Source organism: Psammomys obesus, unplaced genomic scaffold, assembly GCF_907164565.1.
Source record: "Psammomys obesus unplaced genomic scaffold, mPsaObe1.curated_primary_1811, whole genome shotgun sequence".
In the NCBI taxonomy this organism is placed as follows: domain Eukaryota; kingdom Metazoa; phylum Chordata; class Mammalia; order Rodentia; family Muridae; genus Psammomys; species Psammomys obesus.
This window is the reverse complement of record NW_026585504.1, coordinates 65,021,386-65,047,034: the sequence shown is the minus strand read 5'-3', so window position 1 is coordinate 65,047,034 and position 25,649 is coordinate 65,021,386. Positions and strand designations below refer to the sequence as shown.

The 25,649-nt window shown below is 43.2% G+C and overlaps 1 protein-coding gene across 4 annotated transcripts in view; it reads left to right on the top strand.

Moving 5' to 3' along the window:
- Positions 1 to 25,649, top strand: part of Nckap5 (NCK associated protein 5) — a 698,576-nt gene that overhangs the window by 253,384 nt on the left and 419,543 nt on the right. For all 4 annotated transcript variants that reach the window (XM_055602004.1, XM_055601990.1, XM_055601996.1 and 1 more), the window contains exon 4: positions 18,927 to 19,060. In XM_055602004.1, the coding sequence (XP_055457979.1) occupies positions 18,927 to 19,060 (134 nt within the window). The remainder of the gene's footprint in view (positions 1 to 18,926; positions 19,061 to 25,649) is intronic.

The window sequence follows — 25,649 nt, the reverse complement described above, 5'->3', positions numbered from 1 at the left end:
TGGAAACTCTCCAATGGGAGCACAGTAAGTTCTCTGTTTTAACAGTGCGCCTTTTCTTGAGGTTTAAATACATGTACATATGCATAATTTGTATAATAAATTACATATGAATAATATAATTTAACATCATATATCTATATTTACAGCATGTGCGCATGTACACAGCACAGCACACACGTGGAGATCAGACGACAACCCTCAACCCTCCTTAGGTGTTCATTCTTTACATCTAACATACAAAATCATGTAAGTCACATTTATTGGCACAAGACCCTCGGAGAGACTGGAGCGGTCCAATCCATTTCCGGCATGGAGGGGAGGAGCTTGGGCCACCCTGTCGCCGGCTGAGCAACAATCCACTGTTGCTCATCTTTGAGGAGAGTCAACTCCTTTAGGGGTGTGGCCGCATGGGCGCTAGCGGATTGCCCCACACCGTTGCATATGTTATTAGCCTTGATTGGATTCAGGGGTGTGACAGCAGGAGGAAGAGCAGGAGAATATGAAGATGGTGGAGATAGTGTTTGTAAGGGGGATGTGGGGAATCTAGGGGAGATGGAAGTGGGGGATGAAAGGTATATACGATTTAAATATGTTGTATACATGTCTGAAATTACCAAAAAAATAACAAAAAACGTCAGACAAGTGTTCTGCCAATGGTCTCCCAGAATCACACAGAATACAAGAACTCTGACCAGTGGTTTTAAAAAGTCAAGCAGGGCTGATAGCTTAAGGTTAGCTAGGAGGGGAGTAGGACCTCCTCTGTCAGTGGACTGGGGGAGGGACATGGGGGAGAAGAGAGAGGAAGGGTGAGATTGGGAGGGGACGAGGGAGGGGGCTATAGCCAGGATACAAAGTGAATAACTTGTAAGAAGTAATAAATAGATACATTTTTAAAAAGCCAAGCAGGTATTGAAAAATCACAAAACAGGATCATTCCAGAAAAAGGTAGGTGAAAGAAAAAGGCCTTGAACAATGGCTTCTGGAATTCAAGGTTCCTGTGGCAGATGTGATGCTAGCAGGAACCGGAAGGGCCTTTGGGAATGGGATGAGCCAAGCAGGTTTACTGTATAAGGGATGCTTTTGAAAACATACAAGTAAGGAGAGGCCAAGAACTCAGGACCCGCTTACTCCACAGAGGTTAATTGTCTAGGCACTGACAGCTTGAGGGCCTGAGGTGTCCTGGAGAGCTGCTGCTCATCCGTCTTGGGAGAAGGAGGTCAGGTTAGGGCGGCAGCTGCAGCTACAGTAGCCTGGGGCACTCCCCAGCAGGCAGTGAAGGTAGGCAGGCAGCACTGATTTGTCCTCAGACCTCCTTACATGGTGCTTATTACCAGAAGGCCCTGCCCATCCTGGGGAAGGGACTTCCTCCTACCTCAGCGGCCCTTCCTGAAAATGTTGTCACAGACTCACACTGAAGTGTGCCCCTTAGCTGATTCCAGATGCTGTCAAGTTGGTAGTCGTGACTAACCTTTACAGTGTCTTTTTAAATAACAATAATGAAAAAAAAAACTTACATTTTATTTTGTTTTGCATGTGTCTGTGTGAGTTTCTTGCATGGGGAGGCCGTAGAACAGCCTGTGGAAATCAGTTCTCCCTTGGCACCAGGTGGGTTTGGTCCTCAGGCTTAGTGGCTAGTGCCTTCACCTGCTGAGCCATCTAGCTAGCACTCTGTCATTGTGTCTTTATAAAAAAGGGAACATTAGGGGACTTACTTCTTGCGCTATCAGATGGGGATAACCCAGGGACTCTATGCAAGCAGAATGTCCCCTCCAGGACCTGAAATCTGCAGCCACCCTAGATTGAATTTCCCAGACTTCAGTCCTGTGAAAACTAAATTTCTATTTGATAAAGTCACCCTGTCTATGGTGCTTTTGCTTCAGCTGTCTCTGATCTCAGAGTCAGGCTTTGAAGCACCCCCTCTGAGTAAAGGAGACCAGGTTAATGCAGTCACTGTGGCTCTCAAATGCTATTTTCACTTTAAGGAAAGCGAAACTAATGTAAAAATTAGGCATTAAGCCTGGTGAATGCATAGGTTGAACTGAGGAGATGCTGACAACATTTAATTAAACAACAAACTCTTTGAAGGCACTAAAGGAAGAGTTTTACAGGATGCCTGCTCCGTTTTCATAAGCACCCAGCGTGAAGTCAGCACTGGATTGGCTTTTGGATGCATTATCCCCCAATAAAAGCAGAGATGATTCTCTATAACTGGTCTCCACATTGCCCATAACCTCCACCATGGGCTCTTGCTAGTAACTGAGGCTTCTTAGCTGGCTCCAGAACACCACTTTCAGAGGCAAATCCTATCACCCTGATACTATTTTCTGGTTTTATTTGATCTTGAAAAACATTTCATTATGTTTAATTTAGGGAAATGAGATTTCCTTAATTACTATCAGTAGCAGCTATTAGAGGCTCAATTACACCCGCAAATTCATTTTTAAAAGCTTTATGGTTTTCAGATAAAAATTTTCAAGATCTAACTGCACCCATTAAAACTTACTGTCCCTCCCTCTGGAGCCTTCGCTTCCACAAGTGAAGACCAGCATCACAGTTCAAAATAAATAATGTCAGTATAGGAAGATTGGTCTAAGTGGGCTTAGAAGCACTCGTTTGAATAAATCAGATATTTCGTTAAAGAAATCAGATCAACAGACATGATTGTGGATTTTCTTTCTTTGGGGTTTCCCACATTCTAAGATGCAAAGGGTGAAAGGACGAGGCGTTCCTGGCTGGGAATGGAGGTGTTGCCCGTTCCTATGCGGACAAAGCTTTGGGGTGTGTAATTATGTACTTAATCTGTACGACCACTGGTATACTTGAAGCCACTTCTCTGTAAGAGATTGTAAAGAGGGTCTTGGTATCCTGTAATTTATTGGTCTTTTTAAATTCTATCAGTGGACTCACAATGATTCTAATTTTTTATATTCTAGAATTGCTTTCTCGCATAATTACATTAGCCATTGGCGTCCATTTTACAGGTTGCTCTTGGTCATGATAACATAAATGAGCCATTCTTTCTCTTTTACATGATGAAGAGATGAACAAGCTCGCAGACAGAGATTTAGAGAATGATGGCGTCTGCATCAAGATGCCCAGCGCAGGCTCCCAGCCTCCTTGCTGGGTCGGAATGTTTCCTCTTGTAGCACCTAGCACGCTGTGAGCGTAAACATGTAGTGAATGCTGGTAACCGTGCTCTTCCCAGTGTTAGGTTATCTACTGGGCGGCAGTTTTGAGCTATGATAAAAGCTGTCTTGGAACAAGAAAGCATCCTTTGGGAAACGTTTAGGCTGGATTAAATGTGTTGTCTCTCTGTAATGTGAAGCTGTTGTCTCTGAGGGGAACCTCAGTTGCTACTACTAAAAACTGCAAGTTTCTTTTTTGTTGTTCATCATGGGTAAAGCATACAGGTTCAAATGGTTCAAAACCATCATCCCCGGAGTCTTTTCTTGATAACAAACATGAAGCTGAGGGCATCCTATTACTGACTTAAGGTCTGTGCATGGAAAGGTGTCTGGTTTTTGTCTGTTGTGTTTGGAAGAGTTTGGTATCATTCCCAATTTAATGTAGCTATAACGGCTAAATGCCTACTGGTGGAGAACAGGACTGTGCATGTCCGAAACTTAGTGTTTGAGTGAAGTGGCCTTGGAAGGAGAGAAACATACAAGGTGCACGTCTGTCCCGTTCTTTCATGTGTGAGCATTGCATACCTTTGTGGAGTCCTGCCTGTGGTTGCATTAAGAATCTGAATTGTGTCTGAACGAATCAGAAGGCTTTATTTATGTGCTTGTGTATTTATGTGTGTATCTACAGAGCCATCTTGCTGGCCCAAAACAAGTGTTTTGAGGGGCCAGAGAATTTATCTTTCAGAATGTATGAGAGTCCCGGATCAGAGCACTCTCATCTGAGGTGACCTCAAAGTCCAGCAAGTTAATATTGAAAGCAGGTGCTTGCCATTTGAGAAGCAGGTCTGGAACACTGGTTTTATGAACCCTAGTCATTATTGTTTCTGTTTTGTACCAGCACCTCTTCTTCATGCTGTGTAGCTGTTGCTTTTAACGACTTTATCACAAGAGAACGTGCACAACTGAGAGCATGATCATGAGCTGTAAGGTTGCCATGCTTTGAAACATAATGAAGGACCAAGGCGCGTTAATTGTTATTCCCCAAGAGCTTGTGATTCAGTAGCTGTCTGCTTTAATCAAGTCTGGCTACAGTGGAGCCATCCGGCTGCAAGGACCATGTAAATATTGTAATAAGCACCAGAAGCGGCGTGATTTTTCTGATACTCACAGAGAGTAGTTTTTCATGCTGCCCACTCCCAGGAAAGCTGCAATCAGCCATGGAGTTGTTTGTCAATGCCTGGGTCTATTTTTGTAAGAAAGTATTGATTACTGAGTGAAAAACATTTAGTTTTAACAGCAATCAATGAATAGCAGACAAAAGGACATATGAAGTTTTGAAGTCTTTAAAAATATGAGCCAAGTACAAGATCTGGGGAATTACTGGTAAATGACAGAACCCAAGGGCTAAACACATCCCGGACTGCTCATTCACGTGTCTCTCCAGATGTGATGGAGAGGACTGGGTGAGTGATAGAGCAGGAAGGTGGACTTAAGGTAGCTCATAGTAAAATAATAAAAAAATAGCTGAAGTTTTCTTCTGCACTCTGCACAATTAAAGAGTTTCACTATGCATTCTTAGATACGTGCTTCTGTTCTTTCTTAAAAAGTTTTATTTAGTTTTTGATTATGTGTATGTATATATGTATAGGGGTATGTACACAAGCTATGTACTCCATGCTTCTCTCTCTCTCTCTCTCTCTCTCTCTCTCTCTCTCTCTGTGTGTGTGTGTGTGTGTGTGTGTGTGTGTGCATACTGGTACATTTGTGCGGTGGAGAGTGTGCCAGGATGGTGTCAGTCCTCAGGTGCCTTCTGCAATTTTTGTTTAAGACACGGCATCTCATTAGCCTGAAACGTGACTATACAGGTCAGGCCAGGGGGCTGTGAGTTTCCGGTTTTGTCTCTGCCTCCCATCTCACTACTGCTGGGACCACAAGCTGGGATTATAAACACCTACCACCTCCCCAGCACTTACAAATTTTACTTACTTATTTATTTATTTATTTATTTATTTATTTATTTATTTACTTACTTACTTGTGTATGCTTGTGTGCATACATGCCCACATGGCTCTTTGAGTATGGGCATAAATGTGCCATGTGCAGTTTTATAGATCAGAAGGCAACTTCCGGGAGTCAGTCCTTGCCCTCACCTCACTGAGGCAGGCTTTTTCCTGTCGTTTCTGCCATTGCGCAGCCTCTCTAGGCTCACACACTTCTGGCTGACTCTCGGTGTCCACGTCCTGTCACACGGTAGGAGCACTAAGATAGAGACGTGTCGCCGCCTCTGGCTGTTCTCAGGTTGCCAGTCTCGGACAGCATGTGCTTTTATTCCCTGAGCAATTTCACCAGCTTCTTGCCCATGTTGAATGTGGCTTTCTAGGGGTGTGAATTCAGGTCCATACGTGTGCAAGCAATCACTTCTGAGTGAGGCAGCTTCCCAGCCCTGTTTGCATTTAGTGAGTATCTAAACTTAAATTTCTATGTCAGCTTTGGGAAAAAATTATATAGAAAAGCATGGAAAGAGCTGACATCTGTCACCATGAAATCTTGCAGACTATTATTAGAGACTTTGAGATAAAGAAAATAGACAGTCGTCTGACTATATTCGTTACCTTTTCATAACTACAGTGATATACTTGATATGAGCCATTAGAAAATAAAAGATATTTAAAAGTCTGCAGGTTCAAATCTAAGATCATGTGCACCTCATGTGTTTAGGCTTCTTGTGAGGGTGGGACGTTGTGGCCAGAGCTCAACTTAGAGAGCACACATATCTGGACCCCAAAAGCAAAGAGACAGAGCTGGTGGAGGTCCCACAATTCATTTGAGAGATGCTGTCAGTGGTCTCTAAGTGTATTTTACTAGACTTCACCTTTTACAAGTCCACAGTACCTTCTGTAGCATGGCCTGGAGACTAAGTCTGTTACATGGGGACACTTGGGAAAGAGTCAGGGTCTGAATTAGTAATTTAAAATTGATACTCAAGTTATAACAATGACTGAGCAATCATTTGTCTATATGCTGTGTTCAGTGTGGAAAACTGACTAATGGTCAAAATAGCTAGACATGAAGTAGGCTCTTTGTTGTTGAGTTCAAGTACTAAGTAATTGTGGGGTTGGTGACTGTGGAAGCTATTCAGCCTCCTACAAGGGGAAGTGTCCTTGCCTTTCTGAGAACGGGAAGAGACACTGGCAAAGGGCTCAACAGTAAAGCTAAGATGTGATTCTGTGTATTACTTGAGCCTGATGCCTCTGTGCAGTGATGTAATTATGGAGCTAGATAACAGATTTGTTCCCAGCACACTGACAAGCACAGATATTAGATGTTTTCAGAGCTACCGAAAGCTTTATTCCTTCTCCAAAGCCCAAAGTGAAATTTTCATCTTCAGTAGTTGCTAAGAATTTCATTCCATGTCGGGGAAGGGGTTACCAAGTTGTTTTTGCTTCCCAGTAATCAGAAGGTAGTTGCCCAGCACCAAGGTCTCTGGGGAATGTAAAACATCTGAATAGAACAACAACACAGTGGATTGCTTCCTAGAAAAAGATCAGGTTGGATCGAGACTCCTCCTCAACGGTAAATCTTGACTGGGGTGCCACCAACTATGGCCACATTGTCTCCCTCCCCACCCATGTATGTTTCTATCAGAGGCAAAATTCAAAACTCTTGAGGCTGTATCTCACTCTGCAGCCCAGATGCGGCCTCTAGGTTCACATCTGTCTCCTGGCCTCCGCTTCCCAAGTGCACACACTGTTATGGTTTGATTGAGATTTACACACCCACATTCACTCATCTTCGGTGTGCAGTTCCGCGATCAAGGGTGTGTCTGAGCAGTTGAAACAGAGGCAGTAACTTCTACACCCTCGAGTACTCCGTGTCTGGCACCCTACTGAAAACATGTGCCAACTCCTGCACCAGGCACGAGCCTACACTTTAATTACATTGGAATGTTCCCCATCCACGATGAAGTGTTGCTTGCCTCATTCTTATGCAGGAAGCACAGGTGCAGTGAGTTCATGGATACAATGGCTATGTCATGTCCAGAAGATATCTTTTGCCCCCCATCTTCCTATCATCTGGCTCTTACATCCTATCTGCCACCTCTTCCATGTTGTTTCCTGAGCCTTTCAGGGGGTGAGGTAGCGGTTCCATTTAGGGCCAAGCACTCAACACGCGCTTGATCTTAGCACTTGGACCAGTTATGAGTATCAGCTGCTTCCCCCAAGGTGTATTTAAATGTAACTTTTATTGTTCTGAGATAGGATCCCCTATCTCAGATGGTAGCCTAGATGGACTTCCAGCTGGCTTAAGCCAACCAGAAACTTGCAGCCCAGGACCTCCAGCTTCTCTTTCTGGAGCGTCTAGGATTTCAGACATGCATGCCTCTGAGAGGCTGTCCTAGATGGTGCTGGGGCTCAAACCCAGGGCTTGTGGTGTACTAGTCTAGCAATCTTCCTACTAAGCTCCATCCTCAGGATTTTAAACGTCCATATGCTTCCTTGTCTAGCTGTTGGTGGTAACTACAGTGTGGTTTCAGTGCTTTTTTAACCACAGTCTTAACGGGTAGATACCTTCCATATTAAAAATAAAAATAAAGACAGAGTCTCTGTTGACAACTGCTTGTAAATGATGTTTGGTACGCTGAAATGTCTGTCATTAAGGCTTCTTTGTGATTCATCCTGACCTCAGAGGTGAGCCACTGTGCTATGAAAATAACACCTGTTCCTTCCTGACAGTTAACAGTCACAAACTGGAACCTATGTTCAACCTGCTCCTTTGTAATAACTCCTAGGAATTCTAAGCTCTACAAAACATGTTTGTTGAACAATGTATGAATTTTCTCTACCATGAAAATAGAGGAGTCTATTGTATAACATGCAGAGCCCTGAAAAAAGAAAAAAGAAAAAAAAAGATTTCAGCATTATGATTTCCTGAAAAAGGTAAAATTTCCTAGAGCGATTTTTCAGGATCTTAATATAGTAATAGTGAAAATGTTTGACATTCATCTTTAGCGTGCCATATTCAGGCACAGATTTAGTTCTGAGCTCATGTTTATGTACATATGCATATACAAATTTATAAATGGAGGTTCAAAGTGAACATGTAAGTATCTCTAGCCCAGCTGTGAGAACCCTCTCGTCCATGGCAGCCCTTCTCTTCCAGCCGTCTGCAGAGGAGTGGGTTGACCTGTGTGCTTATCTAGAGAGACCTGGGATGTGCCTGGTCACTCTGGCAAAGTAAACATGTTAGGTCCTCTCTGTTCTTAACAACCTAAAGCACTTTCCCGAGATTTCTGTTTCCCTTTGATTGTAAGTTCTCTAGCAAGGCAGAGCACTACTGTTTCCAAGTGGTAAGATAACTCCTGCTGTGTCCAGTCAGCTATGACAGAATGTTCCAGAAGAAACCACTTGTGAATGAGAGAGAGTTAAGCATTCAGCTGGGAGTGGGAACTAGGGGAAAAAAAAAAGCTGGGAATTAACAAAGCGGGCACCTCTCAGCATGGCTCCTAACCTTCTTTAAAGTATTTGCAGTAGACCTTTAGACATCTTGTGAAATTCCTCAGGGAGCATCTGTGTCCAGCCCTGCCCTAGGCAGATGTTCCATGAGTGCTGACTCCAGTCCCTGCTGGCGTATAGTTTATGAATAGTATTTATCATGTCTTTATTTGCCTACAACTGCTGTCACTGGGGACCAGTCCTATAACATGACATTATCTTTTATTTATATGATTGATCAAGGCTCAAATGTACTTTGAAAAGAACCATTCAGGGAACTGGGGAGAGCGTTCAGTAAGTAAAGAGGCCATCCCACAAGCATAAGGACCTCAGTTCAATCCTGGAACACATTAAAAACAAAACAAAGCAAAACAAACAAACAAACAAACAGAAAATGACCCCAAATTTAAGCACCAGGGAAACAGAGGCAGGAAGATTCCCAGGGCATGCTGGCCATCTAGCCTTGCCTAATTACTGAGTCCTAGGCTAGTGAAAGACCAGGTTTCAAAAGATAAGGTAGAGAGTGATCATGGAACATACCCAGATTTGACCTCTGACTTCTGCATTAAGCCCACATATGTGTGTAATGGTTGCTTAGGTGATCTTGTCAGAGAACACGTTTCCCTTTTTGATTGATTAACTGTGTTTGTTCAGCTCCTGTATTAGTACTTAATGTTTTTTAAATAAAATGATATTTATATACAGCTTACCTCCCAGATTAGCACAAAGCGAGCTTTTTGTGTGTAATATCTTTACCTTCTCCTAAGGTTGATGATTCTGTGAAACAGAATGCTGACCCACTAAACTGTAGTTTGCTCACATTCCATGACTATTTTTTTTAAACTGTTCTAGCCAGCCTTTTCATGATGAAATGTGAAAGTTTGAATTTCCTAACAATCATGAGGAAAATTCTGGAAATCATGTCTTAAAAATTATGAAATTTCTCCTATAATTTGTCTGCTCTAAAACACTAGAAGCTGATCCTGTAAACACCGGGCCAGTTGTTCTCAAAGCTTTGTTTGAAGAAACAGCTCTGTGTAAAGAAAAATCTCCACAAGGCAATGGGAAGTGTGAGGGCCATCTGGAATGTTCTCCAGATGAATAAAAAGCATTTGTGGAAAATTAATATTAATTGCCAGGATCCTGCAAGCCACTTTGTGGCAGATTTAAATGCTTCGGCGGTAACTTGTACAGTCAGATGTTGACATTATAATTATTCTCTTATTTTAGAAGAGTGAATAATTATCATAGCAAACACTCTAATTTCCCATACACATAATTACACCCATTCACCGAGGAAAGACAGGAATATAAAGATTCCTAGTCTAAATAGGCTTTTCCCCCCTCTCACTGAGCGACAAAACCAAGGGGGCTGAGCACAGTGAACAGAAACTGTACAATCTTAATAAATGCAATTGCAAATGCCTTGGAAGGAGAGTCCTAGAAGAAATGAAATTTATGACTTAATAATTAATGAGTGAAAGTGGCTGATCAGGTGAGACGAATATCAAGTTGGATTTGCATTCTACAGACTATGGGGAGAACTCTGTGGATGGGCAAAAAAACAACAGAGGAAACTATATGAGTTTTTTTTTAAATAAAGAGAATTGTATATTATCCTTAACATCAAAATTTAGACTAAAAGTAGTTACTGACTGTCAACTGAAAAATAAATGGTGAGATTCAATGTCAAGAAGATTCAGCCACATTTAACAAGTACTTACTGTGTGGTTTTGAAACACTCAGCGGTGTGGTAACATGATGGACATGTCCTTACCAAGCACAAGATTTAGTTCCCTTCCTAACCAAACATCCCTTTGAAGGAGACAGGACATGGATGTATATGGAAGATTTAGCAAATGATAGGATGATTTTTTTTTAAAGCGGGGCTGAGCATTCAGAGTAGGAGCGAGGATGCCGTGGGTATAAGGTTCAGGAAACATTGGAGACAGTGTGGGCAGAAAGATAGTAAAGGAGGAAGGGAGGAGCGTGCAGTGCTGTCTTCTCGGCAGGACACAGTCTTTGCATTTTAACCCACAGCAGCTGTGACTGCTTGCACAAACCTACATGAATTTAGCCCATCAATATTCTGTTATGGAGGAAGAGGGGATCTCAATGCTCCACTTTCCCTGAAGACCTATAGGCAGTTAGTTAATGGTGAGCAGGAAAAGAGAGGCATTTTCTTTGGTGGCGTAGCTTCTGGTAAGTTTCCCATGGTCTTGTAAATAACCCGTTCCCAGGCTCTTATAAACAGCTCTAATGAAATTCAACTGGTTATGAAGCAAGAAAAGACATGAAAGTACAAGGGGACCTAGTTGAGAAAAGAAGAGGATCAGTAGAGAGGGAAAAACAGATCAGAAGGTGAATATGATCAAAATACCTCATGTACACCCATATAAAATAAATGTATGAAAATCTCATAGTAAAGCCATTATCAGTAATTATAATTTGCCAAGAAAAGAGCATATCAGAAGGTTGGCTCCTCTGTAGATTAGATGGGCATGTTGTAAGAAGGACATTAAGCCTGAGAAAACAAGGTGGCTGTGTTAGCCTTCATGGGAAATATACCTGAGGTTCAAGATTGGAAGATAGAAGAAAAAGACCTCTAAATCCTGTGTAATATGGCACAAAGAAAAATAGATGGTTTTCAAGTTTGACACAGAACTAAACTAGCTACAAAATACATTAGTCATTGGTCCTTGTGGGCATAGGCAGCAAAGAAACAGAGTTGTGGAGAAGAAAGGCATAAAAATAAATCGAAGCACACTCTAAATATGTTTCACAGTATAACTCTGCAGGTCCAGGTGGCTGACAAACTGACCCAGCATCCTTTTATGTACAGAATATACAGTCTTTAAAGCAAAGAAAGAGGAATTTAAGAACGTAGTCAAGTATGAAGGCACTTAATAAAATTGATTTTCAAGAATTCCTGAGAGAAGAGAATAATTAATAGCTACTGTTAATTGTGATCAATTAACATGACAGCAGAGAAAGATCTGTGACTAAAGTAAAAGACTGTATCGCTGACTTTATAAAAGATCCCATTGGCCAAGTAAATGGAGCATTTGCAAAATTAAGTTGAGAAGTCAGCCTTAAGACCACATAAACTCAATTAAAAAACTTGTCTGTGAAGACATTGTGTCTGAATTAGGCAGCTGACTACAGACATGGGGTTTACCACACAGATGTTTGTCAACCAAAGTCTTGACCGCCTCACTTGTCATCATCATCATCATCATCATCATCATCATCATCATCATCAGATATTAAAGCACTTATGAGGAATCGGTTTTCTGCAAGCTTGTTGAAGTCAGAAAGACAGTGAGGTAGAACCCCACAGACTAGGCCTTCAGAACATGGAAGCATTGTTCATGAATGACGTTCACAAATGGCACAGTCTCCTCTTGCTTACTTACGGTAGCCGCCAGCCTCCAGAGTCCACACTACGGATGAATTCATTCCCTTGTCCCAGTATCAATTATATTTGGGTTTTCTCTTTAAAACACACATAGAAATGAGACCCTTGATCCCCCTGGAGTCTGCTTTGTCACTCACCTCCACAGTTACATAATGTTAACCATCTACCTTTTAACTGCCTTGCTTGCTTTCCATTGGCTAAGACAAACCATACATCCCACCAAGTGATCTGAAACCAGGAGGTAAGTCCTCTTTAATTATTACCTTGGGACACCAATGCTTGATTTACCCTGACCCTAGTGTGCGAGCACACACGTGCACAAATACATAAACACATACATCATCATCATCATCATCTTGTTGACATTGTGCTTCATTTCTTGATAGTCTTGGTATCATTAGTAATTATGTTTTTCCTGCTAGGGTTATGGCTGTTTTTATGGGTGTATAAAATGTGGGAGTTGGAGGGAAGCTTATCCCTTTAGAGGGGATTCCATACAGAATAAGAATATTTCCCAAGTGTAGGGTTTCTCTCCTTCTCTCTCTCTCTCTCTCTCTCTCTCTCTCTCTCTCCATTGCTGTGTCAACATATGAGGAAGAAAACAACGTGAGAAATCAAGTTTATTTTAGCTCACACTTTAAGAATGCAGCCTGTCACGGGGAGGAGTCAGGGCGGGGAGTCCTGGTGGCAGGAATGTGAGTTCCTGCATTGCACCTGCAGGGGAAGTACAGAGTTGAATGTTAGTGCTCAGCTCACGTTCCCCTTTGTATTCAGCCCAGGACCGGAGCCCACGGTGTCGGGTTTTCACATTCAGGATGGGTTCCCCCCTGTATTAACTCAATCTAGTTGATCCCCTAGGAGATTCTAAGTCCTCTCAAGTTCATGAACACAGTAACATCATTCCACCAAGGCTGACAAGAAGCCCATGGGAGAACCAAGGTGACAGCTTAAATAATTAGCTTCATTTCTTCTTCAGTGCATGAATGACAATACTTATAGTGTTCAAAAGTATGCGTACTTTTCACACATTTTTTACTTCCTGTTTTCCGGTTGTATGATGGTATCAAGGCAAAAATTTCATGGTGTTATATTATAAATAAATATTACCATTTTGTTCTTCATTCAGAATTCTAATTGATAAGTAAAAACGATGTGCAATAAAAATGGTTAATTTTCCCCTGGTGTGATGCAATCATCTGTTGTCATTTCTTTTTGTTTGCACAAATGTGTGCTTACATCTGTGGAGACCAGAGGTTGATGGTGGGCGTGTTCCTCCGTCATTCCCCACTGTATTCGCCGAGAAAGAGCCTGTCCCTGGCCCCAGAGCTTGTGTGTCAGGCTGGGACAACTAGCCACCCTGCTCTTACCTTCACACTGGGGGACAGTACTTCACCCACTGGATCTCCGCCCAGCCCAGAGGCTTCTTTTGCTTAAGAAAAGTTAGTCATATTACATGACCCACCTGTGGCTTCTGCTTTAGGACTCCAGCTTGGCAGAGCGGACAATCTGAGATGCATCCAATTGCCCATCCGTCCTCTTTACCCTTGAAATTTCTGCCCACCCCAGCTCTGCTCCCCTCTTCATCTCTATTTTCTAAGTCACCCTTTTGTCCCTCCTCTCACTTTAAAAAATCATGATCTCTGTCCTTTTTTAGTCAGAATGAGAGCTTTGTCTCTCTCCGGTGATGTTATCAGCACTGCGGATATATCCTGTACTGTTTTTATCCAAGCATCACAAAATCTGATTCTGATTCTTCAGTTACAGCCAGCAGTGCGCGCTTTAAGAAAATCAATGCTGAAGTTCTTTATCTGCATCTCAGGGTCTAGAATGGCTGAATCTTTCATAACTAATGGAGATATTGGATTCAGAGGTCTTTATGGGGAAAAATACATCGCAATTTGTGTGAAAAGCAAAAATGGCACTGCAATTAGATGCGGTGACTAGAGCTTAATTTAGATCCATTTGACATTGGCTTGATAGAAATTGGTAGAGTTTTTAAATTAAAACTAGTGTTTCTGTACAAACATTAGTTTGATTTTTACATTGATGTGTTTGTCATAGAATTTTGTCATGCGTGTATGCTTGTGTGTGTGTGTGTGTGTGTGTGCAAACACATGTGGAGGTAGGAGCACAGCCTTGGGTTCTGTCTGCCTTTTTTTTTTTTTTTTGAGACAAAGTCTGTCACTGCTACTGGCCTGGGATCCTAGGGATTAGCTGGACTGTCTGATCAGTGGCCTCAGGGATCTACCTGTCTCTGCTGCTCAACCATGTCAAACTTTCTTTTTCCCATGGTCCCTGGGTAATCACACTCATCTGCTTGTGTTCGAACAGCAAGCCCTTTCCTGACTGAGCCATCTCCCCAGCCTGTCTTATGGGCTTCTATGAAATTGTTGGTTTTAGATTTCAGGCAGGGAGAGAGTGAAAGGGTTCTTCTGGGCCTGTAATTGGTAAGTTGTTTTGGGGTGCATCGGCAGTTTGGACAGCAGTCAGCAGGCCTGTGCCTATGTGGGAGCTCCGAATTCCTAAGGCTGTGCTCCAATAATACCTTATTGCAACATTCTGCTCTATAAGCTCTGGAGCAAACCTGTGGCAGAAAATAAGTTTATTTGGGGGACCAACCAATGTATCCCCAGGACCCAGACAACTCACTGGTAAAATGCTTTTCTACGTTCAGACATCTTTCTTTTACTTTGTTTTAATTTGAATGATTTAATTTAATTTCAAAATTCTGTTTGAAAAATAGATGCATATTACTGTCAAACTTTGATAGATTCCTTGAAATTCCATATGCAAGGATTATGTTTTTGTGAACAACTTCTGCCTTCATAATTTGAATTCTCTGGAACATTTTCTGGTGTATGTGTGTGTGTGTGTGTGTGATTTCTGTATTTTAAATAGCATTATCAAATTACTTTCATGTGGAAAAGAAAGTTTTTCACTTATTAGATACTGGACCTCTCAATATCACCATGAAAAATCACATAATGCATTTTTTTGTCTTTAAAGATGGTCTCATATAGTCCAAGGTAGCCCCAAATACCCTAAGTAACCAAGCATGACCTTGAACTTCTGACTTTCTTCAAACTTCCAAATACTGAGATTGGAGACAGGAGTAACGCCAGTGGATGTTGCTCTGGGTGTGGCTTTGGGCACGCCAGCAAATACTATACAGCCGAGCCACACCCCTAGCCCCTCTTGTTTGCTTTTGAGTTCAGGAAGGTTACTGCTTTGTCTGCAGAACTTGTCCCTTTCATTGTGTGTGCTTTTGGACTGTTTAATTCATAGCCCTTCCATCGGACCCCACCTCTTCCAAATTCTATAAAAAGGGCAGCTGTGCGTGATCCTTCTATAGCGTGACTCAGCACACAGAAAATGCTGTTTGTATGAAATGCTGACAAAAGGTTAGCTTTTTGTTATTATGTTAAAAGACAACATAAAATTTACCATTTTAAACTATTTCTGCAGATAATTGGCTTTAGTACATTTTCCTTCCATAAATACACCTTTTATTCCTTTCCAAAGCTTCCAGAATTTTGTATTCCAAGATGATAGGATAAATATTTTATTCTGATTTGTCCTGATGTCAGTAAAAGTAACTAATTGGTATAGTTCAAAGGGAACAAAGAGGATTTAGCAAAAGAGCCAGCTCCAAAGTCAACAAGTGGGAATATTTCCAGCACTACTGTCCATTAGGTAATGTTCTAAAAATACAAAACATATTTGCACAGGCGAGATGATCCTAATGTCAGACAACTATTGGTGGAGCTGCAGATTTATGAAAAAAATAGAAAAGATATCTCAGATGCGTTGGATATAGTGGATGCTGTTGGAATTCAGGATTGGAGAGAGGGATGAAGTGATGGGGGCAAGTTGTGGAAGGGCGTGTCTAAAGGCTGAGCCTGGAAACAGCCCTTAGGGGGGTGTCCCAGAGGCTATAATATATGTGTGTGAGTGTGTATTTTTGTATGTGTTCTGTCTGCCCATGTGTGCATACATACGTGTGCAGAGGCCAGAGGCGATGTCTGATGCCCTTCTCTATCGTTCTCTGCCTTATTCCCCGAGACAGACTCTCTGAATTGGCCTGGAGCTATAATGGCTGCCACTAAACCGGGTGATCCTCCTGTCTTCCATTCTCAGTGCTGAGGTACCCGACTGGTGTGGGCACACCTGACTTTTTATGTGAGTGCTGGAGAGTCAAAGACAAGTCCTCAAAATAGATGAGCACATTCTCTTACCCTGGAGCCAAGTTCCCAGTGTTCAGAGGGTCTTTTGAGCATGAGGAAGAGCACGGTCCTAGTCTAGAGGCCGGGAAATGCGTGGATGTTTTCAGAGTATGATGACATACTTCTAGAGTATATCTTTCTATTTTCTGCATGGTCCTCAGGGTAACTGTGGTCTATAAACTAGAGCTGGAGATCTGGCTGACAGAGGAGTGCTAAGAGCACTTGCTGCTCTTACAGGAGGCCCCAGGCTTTTGTTTTCCCTCAGCACCAAGGGGGTATCTGAATACCACTCATAGTCCCCACTCTAGCTGGTCTGAAGCCTGCATCAGTTCCATAGGCACCGGGTACTCTGTGGTGCGCAGATGTACATGCAGACAAAACACTTACACATATTAAAGTAAATAGACTTCAATCAACCTGGAGAACATCCATCTCTGCTGTCTCTGTTTTTGCAAAGGCTCATGTTTAACTCTGAATATTCCTCATGGCAGAGTCACATCATTTGATCTATCTCAACATGGAGCTCCTCACTTCTCCTCTTCCTCACACAGGCATGTAGGACCCTTATGGTGGGCCCTCATAGACTCAGCTCCGTAGAATTGTATAATCTGTCCTCAGACCATTCCATTTAGCAAGAATAAGCACAGTAGCACCGCTATTGAAAAACCACGGGAGCAATCTACAAAGGGGCTGAGAGGGCATTGCTGTGGCTGAGTCAGTCTTAAAAGGGGGAGCTGAGCTGTGCAGGAGCGGCTGTTCTGTCAGTTACTCGTGTTCGTTTCCGAGATCAGCTAGTTTGAAAAGACTTTAAAAGCAACGAGGGGTTTGGCCTGTTTTTAACCTCTGAAAATCTGATTGAGCAAAATTAAAACAAGTTCTTTAGTATTTTTCTCTCTAGCTCTATATTCTACCTCAGGACTACTTAACGTTTTAAATCAGGACCCCTTTTTGACTGAGACATATCTATATGGCCACAGGTATACAGTAACTGAGTATAAATCATAGTTATTTGTTTAAAAACAATTCTTGAGTTTATAGATAATTTTACTACCTACTAAATATGAAAGCAATTTTTTATAGTAATGAAATGGACATCCTTGCTTGCGTTTACATAAGGAATTAAAACTCCTGGCTATATATTTAATACTATAGCACACAAAATGTTTTCAGAGTTGATGAATACTTGGACTTTGTAACTGTTGATACTGAGTGCAGTGCTTCCATTAGTACACAGTATAAGATGACAAGACTGTGTCCGTACCTTTCAGAAATTGCTAGAAGTTATGTCCTAATCCCAAGCTGGAATTACTGAACTCAAGTCCTTGACTCCACAGCAAGAGGTAAACAAGTATCCAGACATAGCCCAACGCAGACATGAACTACTTGGATGTGCACATGCTGAGCAATGATGGCAGAAAACAACCCCTGTGTTCTGTAACTGAAGCGTTGCACTCCTGTAAGAGCAGCAAACTGTGTGTGCGGTGAAACACTGCCATTTACAAGTCAGGGACGTGAGATCTGAGCCAGGGTGTTCCAGGCAGTGTCACCTGATGCTGCATGTCAGGACAGCACGTGCAGGGCACGACGGTGCGCATGCTGAGGCTTCGGGAGCAAGCCCGCAGGGAAGAAGCCCAATGCAGCGGGGACAGGCAGCATGGGATGCTACAGACACTTCCGATTCTTTACTTGCTTGATTTCAAGTTGATTTTGTTTGTTAAGCACTCATAGTCCTTTACTGTTTCCAAATGGTCATGACCCCCACATTCAGTCTGGGACTGTGTGTGTGGTTCTGACCCACAACCTCAGAAGCTATAGTCTAATCAACTTGAGATTCTTGGCCCTTCTATGCAAACAGTGACACTTCCTTTAAATGATGTTCCAGACATTGAAGAGATGAAGTCATTTGAACAGCGGTGATGCTTTAATATCTGAATGACTTTGATGGGAGTTTGGGTCATAGTTCCTTACCAAAGACAACTTGGTTTAGTGGAAATTATTTCAGTCACAGAGTCAAGCCCTCCAGGACTCAAATTCTCTCACCTTCTGGCTTGTGTGACATGTGATTGTGTTGATGCTTGCCCACGGGGTCCCATGTCATGCCAGAGGATGGAATTGGGATATGTTTCTGTCACTTGTCCACTTTATTTCTTGATGCAGGGCCTTTCACTGAACACAGATTTTACCTTTACAGCTAGAATGACTGCCAGAAAGCTCCCGGGGTCCACCTATCTCTGCTACCCAGTACTGGTATCATGAGAGCTTGCTGCCATGACAGCTCTGTTGTTGGTGATGAGGATCCGAACTCAGGTCCTCTATATGCTTGCAAGGCAAACATTTTATCTACTAAGCCATTTCTCCAGGCCAGGAGATTTTTATGATCTTAAATACGTGTGTAGATCTTTGATCCTTGCTTTCTTGCTCTAAAAACAAGGTTAGTAACAGAATCTACTACACAAAGCTGTGATCATTTTGTGTATGTGTTAGTACGTATCTGCGTGTGTGTGTGTGTGTGTGTGTGTGTGTGTGTGTGTGTGCTTTCACATTTTATGGAGCTAGATGAGTAGCTATGAATACGAAGCTCGGGTTAGCTTTCAGGAGCCAGCAGCTCTCCCCGCACCCTGTTTCACACGAACACCTTCTGAAGGCCATGACCTTCCGTGTTTTGCAGCATGAGAAGCTGATCCATGAGTTGGAAGAAGAGCGACACTTACGGCTACAGAGCGAGGAGCGGCTGCGGGAGGTGACCCTGGAGTCAGAGCGCACCAGGCTCCAGATGCGCGGCCTGCAGCAGCAGTTTTCCAGGTATGGTTCTCCATGAGCTCACTCTCCTGACGTCTGTCCCCTCTGTCAGTGGAACCCTGCATTGGCTTCTGGCAGGCAGTTGCCTTCAGAGACTGCTCCAACAAATTTGACCTTCCACTGTGGCCAAACCATTTTCTTTACAGCTTAATCAATCCTCTGGAACTTATTTTGACCTGAAAGTTGAGGTTTTTAAAACTGGTTGTCTTTTCTTCTTTCGTGGCTTCCCAAAGTGTTGTTCAGTGGGTTTACCATGGGTTGAATTCTATGGCTATGCCATGTGTTTGGCCAGCCAGAATAAGAGGATTTTGATGTTCGTCTCAGAACTGTGTTATCATGTGAATCTAATTCTTTGGCAAATTCTTACTTTTTTACTGAATAGTCAAAAATAAAGAATGGTGGGCTTATGTCTTTCAAGGAGTTAAGATGACACACTGTTCCTGAGAGAGCCCGAATTCCGTTTCCAGCATTCACATGAGGCAGCTGGCAGCTGCCTGTAACTCCAGCCTGAGGGGACGCGGTGCCGGTGCTCCCTTTTGGCTTCCTTGGGGGCACTGGTGCTCTCAGGCACACACGCTCCCACATCTGCATATCTATACAATTAAAACCAAACTTAAAAACTTGCATTTCAAAGAATTGACTATAATTTGAAAGGCGGGTTCCGACAAAAGTGGCTCTTCCCAGACTTAATTTCAGCACAGTCAGAAGTTTTGAGTTCTAGCCAGTTAATAGAGGGCCAGGTGATGGCACAACTTACTATGTGAACTTCTGTTCAGTGCTGTAAAGAAGAAAACACCAGTGTTTGCATTACAGACCTAAGTCTAGGTTCAGTTCCCCCGTGAGGGACAATTCAACTTCCTTAATAAAACCGGAAGCCCATTTTATTCCACATTATAATGCACAGGTCATGCTAGGCTGTGTCATGTTTGAGACGTTGTCCTGAGATGTTAATGCTCATGAACACCATGACCTGTTTTCATTATGAAGCTTTTTATATCAATAGTTTAACCCTCCCGCCTTCGCTCCCTCCCTGCCTCCATTGGCGATAGTGTCCCACACACGTGCCCACACACATAGGCATCAGAGGACACTCTTGGGTGTTAATCACTGCTTCCTACCCTGTCTGAGACAGCGTCTCTTGTTGCTTCCCCCTCCTGCATACACCAGGCTAGCTGGCCAGCAGGGTTCCTGACATTCTCTTGTATTCTCTGCCCCCCATTTCCCCCTGGGAGGTCCAGGCATGCAGCCCTGGGCTCTGTTGTCTGCCTTTGTGTGGATTATGGCAGTTTGAACTCAGGTTATCACACTTCTATAGCAATTGCTCTACCTACTGAGCCATCTCCTCGGTCCTGCCTGAAGCTTTTATAGGTGTGGTAGAGAGAGAGAGAGAGAGAGAGAGAGAGAGAGAGAGAGAGAGGTCAGCCTTGAGCTCATGTCCTTGGTTTGGAGGCGTCAGAGAACAGGGTAGGAAGAATGGATGACTCATCTGTATGCACCACTGTAATTGAATAATCCGTCAAACTCATGAAATTACTCAGGTGCTGTAGAAAAACACCAATAAGAGCTTTAATGTTTTCATGGCCCACCCCTCTCATTTCATAGCACAGACCCCCTTACCCTCACTTCCTCTCTCCTTTGCCTGAACTCTCACTTTATATGTAGGAGCCAGTAATAGCAGAGGTTGTCCAATTCAATTTGAAGCACTACTGTGGAAAACTTACCATTTTAATGATACAGGAAGGAAGGAGGCAGGGCTCACTCTCTGCACCATCTAATTGAGATGTCTCTGTATTCAAGCTATTGATTTCCATGATGGACCACCTAAGACACAGTAAATTATTTGCATATGGTGCTAGGTGACGCTAGGTCACTGCTTGTAAATCAAATGACAATTCCACATAGATTTGGGTTACACCAGAGTCCTAGCTCTATCCTGGGCTGAAAGAGAAGATAATTATATGTACAATAAATAGCAGTTGGTTTCCCATATGCTTTTGTGAGGCTATTTCCCGCTGCAGTCAGGTTTCTTGTGTAGCGCTTAAATGGCCTTAGAAAGGCCGACTGCAATTGCAGTCAGAGAACTGATAGGAACCAGCTGGGGAGGGGCATACGCAACAGGTAATTACATGAGAATTTGGGATCATCGAACTATTTTTGATGCCCGTTCACCTGTCAAACTTCAGTTTTGAAAGTACTGCTGGTAGTGGTTGAACACACCTTTGAGCATCTTTGGCAGCAGGTGGTCATATAATGATTTACACAGTGTCCGAGCTATTAGAAAAGATTTATTTTAATTATGTGCCTGTGTATGTATGTGCCCATGAGTGCAGTACCTGTGGGGGCCAGGCGAGGGTGCTGGGTTCCGTGAGGTGGAGGTAGGGACAGTTGCAAGGTGCCTGGGGCAGATGTTGGGATTGATATCAGGTCCCCAGTGAAGCACGCCTTGCTCTTAAGTGCAGAGCTATCTCTCCAGCCCTGGAATTGAAACTTCTATGTTCACAATGTCAAATGTTCTCATCCTGGATTGGCCGTTCTCTTTATACGTATTAATAACTAGTGGTATGGAATTTCTTTTCATGGGCAGATGTTATTTTTTAAGTCAAATTCATGTGCTAACATCTCAGAGATTTCTGTGAGTTACGGTGGAAGACTGATTTACAAGAAGGCTGATGAAGGGGACCCACTGATAAGTGTTAATGGGTGAGCACGCCGAGGCACAAATCATCACGTGACACCAGGGGCTGTACAGAGCTAATAGTAATGTCTGCTTTTGTTTCAGAGCCGCTCTGTGTTTCACTGTTTGTCACTCCAAATTAAAATCGGTCTAGTAGCCTCAGCATCTGGAAGACATATTTTACAACTGTTTCCTGTCAGTAAATGTTATCACACCTGGAGTACTGGAGCCAGTGTTTCTCTCTATAGCCTTAGAGTGTTCCCATTGTATGTATATAAACACTGTGCATCTAAGCAAGGGGAGAAACCAGCTGTGCCCCTCTTCAGCAGTCAGACTTGGTGAGAATCACGCATATAAAGCCCAAGCTCTCACTCCCTACATCCTGTTCTGACCTTCTTCCCCCGAGCCCTTATCATCTGCCTTTAAGCTATTTTCTTCCTACTGTGCCATGGGTTCTCCTGTCACAGTTCACTGCTATGCTTTAGTGCAGTTGGCCACATGTTGAATTTCCAGGGGCCATAATGGAGTCAGTTTTACCATTTATCTCATCTGAGGTTTACTGTTCCTATTATCCCATTCTCAAGAATGTAGCAGATTCCCAAGTTTACCTTTGCTGTCTACTAGGAAGCAATAGGGACCTGGCATAGAAGCAGATGCAGAAAAGGATGATATACATTTAATAATTTTACTTTGTATATGTCACACATACATTAAAAGAACATCTGGGGGCTGAAGAAGACAGCTCAGTTCTTGCTACTCTTGCAGAGGATCCAAGATTAGTTCTTCAGAAACATGCTAGGAAACACCATTGCCTATGACAACAGTTCCAGGGGATCAAAAGCCCTTTTCTGGACTCGGCAGGCACCCCAGCACATGGCCATACATGCATGCAGACATACATGCAACTCATTACAAATAAAAATTAATCCTAACAACTTGAAGAGTGTCTTCTCTGCCTCTCTTGGAATGAAATGTAAGAGAGGAGCCACCTGTTTACCTCTGGACGACCAGTAGCTCCTCTGCTCTTCTTTTCCCAGATGATCGAAGACCTTGGTTTAAAACCTCAAACACTGAAACTGCCAGAAGAAAATGTGAACAGCACCTTACAAATGTAGGTGTAAGAAAGGACTTTCTGAACAGGCCTCCACAGTGAAGAAATTAAGGGCAATTGATCTTTAACTCAGCTCTGAGCCTAACTTTCCTGAATTCCTCATGCCTATAAAGAGTGGTTTTCTTTTCTCTTTAATATAGGCATATAATGTTTTATTTTATCTTATCCATCCAAACTACCCCCTTTCAAGTTCCCAGGGGCCCACCAAAACATCATCCTACTTTATGTCTTTAAAAAAATAACTGTTTTCTTCCCTGATATCCCACCTGTGTCCAGTTGGTGTTGCCCAAGTATGTTAGTATGTGGCCAGGCACTGGGACACTGTCCTACCGCAGGTCACTTCTATAAGGAAAAGCCACTCACCTCCTCAGCATATAGGAGCAGCGCCTTGGGCATCCCAGCCCCTTCCGTGCTGGTCTTGTGCAAGCTGCCACAGCTGCTTGAGCTGCTATGCCAGATAGCCGTGTCACATCCAGAAGGCAGCCTTTCACAGCATTCCTTCCCTCCTCTCAGGCTCTTCCATTTTTTCTGTCCACTTTCCCCCAGTATTCTAGCGAGTAATGGCCTATTGATTTGGAGTTGCTATTTCCCCACTATCTGCATTTTTTTTTTCTGCCTGAGACTTTTCGTGAAAATGGGGCCCTCACACTTGGAACTCTATATAAATACACCAGAAATCTAAAATGGTTGTGAAACCTTGGTAGGAGGATAAATTTTCTTCAGATTACAACAGATGGGAGAAAATATTTTAAACGTTATTTTTCAACATTGCTGGTTAACATATCATGGGTCATATTTTCCTGTCTGCTGTTTGCATTTCAGTGTTCTTCCTGCAGCAAAGCAGAGGCAGCAGAAGGCAACTACACAGAGAACTAGAAAGAAAAGCCATTGCAGCCTGGGTGACCACTAACTTAACAAACCTGGAACACTCTGTTCTTCCTTTGTATTTTTATCTCTACCTTAGAAAAATGATGCTGAAACATAGTAGTTTTTAAAGTTCTAAAATGAAACTATTAGGCACTGGGCTGAGGAAATGGCTCAGTGGGTCAGGTGTCTACAGGACAAGCCTAAGGACCTGACTCCACACCCAGAACTCATAAAAAAACAGGTATGATTTTATGTTCCTGTAACCTCAATGCTGGAGGGGCAGAGACAGGTAGGTTCCTGTAGCTTGCTGGCCAGCCAGCCTGGTCAACTTGGTGGACTCCAGGCCAGAGACAGTGCTTGTCTCAAAAAAAAAAAATGCTATGAGTCTCAGCATCTGCTTTAATACCCTGCTGAGTAGAGTCTTTCAGAGGCCCTCTGTGGTAGGCTCCTGTCCTGTTCTCTGTTTTTTCCCTCTTCCGATGTCCATCTCGTTTGCCTTTCTGAATGAAGATTGATCATCTTACCCAGGGTCCTCCTTCTTGATTAGCTTCTTTAGGTGTACAGATTTTAGTATGTTTATCCTACATTATTAAAGCATATGCTGAGACTCATAGCCCAACTGTGGGCAGAGGGCAGGGAGTCTTATGAAAGAAGGGGGAGATAGTAACCTGGAGGGGCAGGAGCTCCGCAAGGAGAGCAACAGAACAAAAAAAATCTGGGCCCAGGGTCTTTTCTGAAACTGATACTCCAACCAAGGACCATTCACAGGGATAACTTAGAATTCCTGCACAGATGTAGCCCATAGCCGCTCAGTCTCCAAGTGGATTCCCTAGTAATGGGAACAGGGACTTTCTCTGACAGGAACTCAGTGGCTGGCTCTTTGATCACCTCCCCTGAGGGAGGGGTGCAGCCTTGCCAGGCCACAGAGGAAGACAATGCAGCCAGTCCTGCTAAGGTCAGAGGGAAGGGGAAGAGGACCTCTCCCTAGTGGACTGGGGGAGGGGCATGGGAAGAGAAGAGGGAAGAAGGGAGGGATTGGGAGGGGATGAGGGAGGGGGCTACAGCTGGGATACAAAGTGAACAAACTATAATTAACAGAAAATAAATTAATTTAAAAATGGGTAGATGGCACTTGAATAATTACACCCAATGTGGACATCTGGCTCTTTTTGCTCTTCCTATCTCTCTGTGTCTCTGTCTCTGTCTCTATCTCAGTCTCTCTTTCTCTGTCTCTATCTCTGTTTCTCTCTCTCTCTCTCTCTCTCTCTCTCTCTCTCACACACACACACACACACACACACACACAATCTAATCTCAGTGCTGGGGAGGCAGAGATGGGTAGGTCCCTGTGTCTTGCTGGCCAGCCAGCCTGGTGGATTCCAGGCCAGTGAGAGACACTGTGTCTCCCCATGTTTCTCTGTCTCTCTCTGTCACTGTCTGTCTGTCTCTCTCTCACTATCACATACACACAAATGCATGTACACATACATATTAAGGAGCCCTGGGCTGTTGTGTTGTTGCCTGCTGAGCATTCCTGCTGTGTCCCCTCATAGCCTTCGCTCATAGGTGGCCTCTTACAGGCAGGGATACCCCACTCTGTGGCTTGTTCTGAGACTCCTGCGCAGTCTACCTTTCAGTTCCCCAATAACTCTGCTTAAGTCATTGGATCCTCCAGATCGCCATCCCTTCCCGTGTAAAATGAGGAAAGTGGATTGCTTTATGGTTTTATAATTCTTTTCATGCTCTTAGGAAGACAGTGAGTTAGGAATGAAGTGCATTTATTTATCGTGTGAAATAAATATTACACAGTTGTGGCCAGGCCTTTGAAGTTTCTTGCCCTGAGTTCTTACAGCGGGTGCTCGAGTAGACTGGCTGTCTTGGGGCCCAGGCTGTCATCACAGTGGTCTCTGTGAGGCTGGCCCAGGACTGCATCAGTTTTG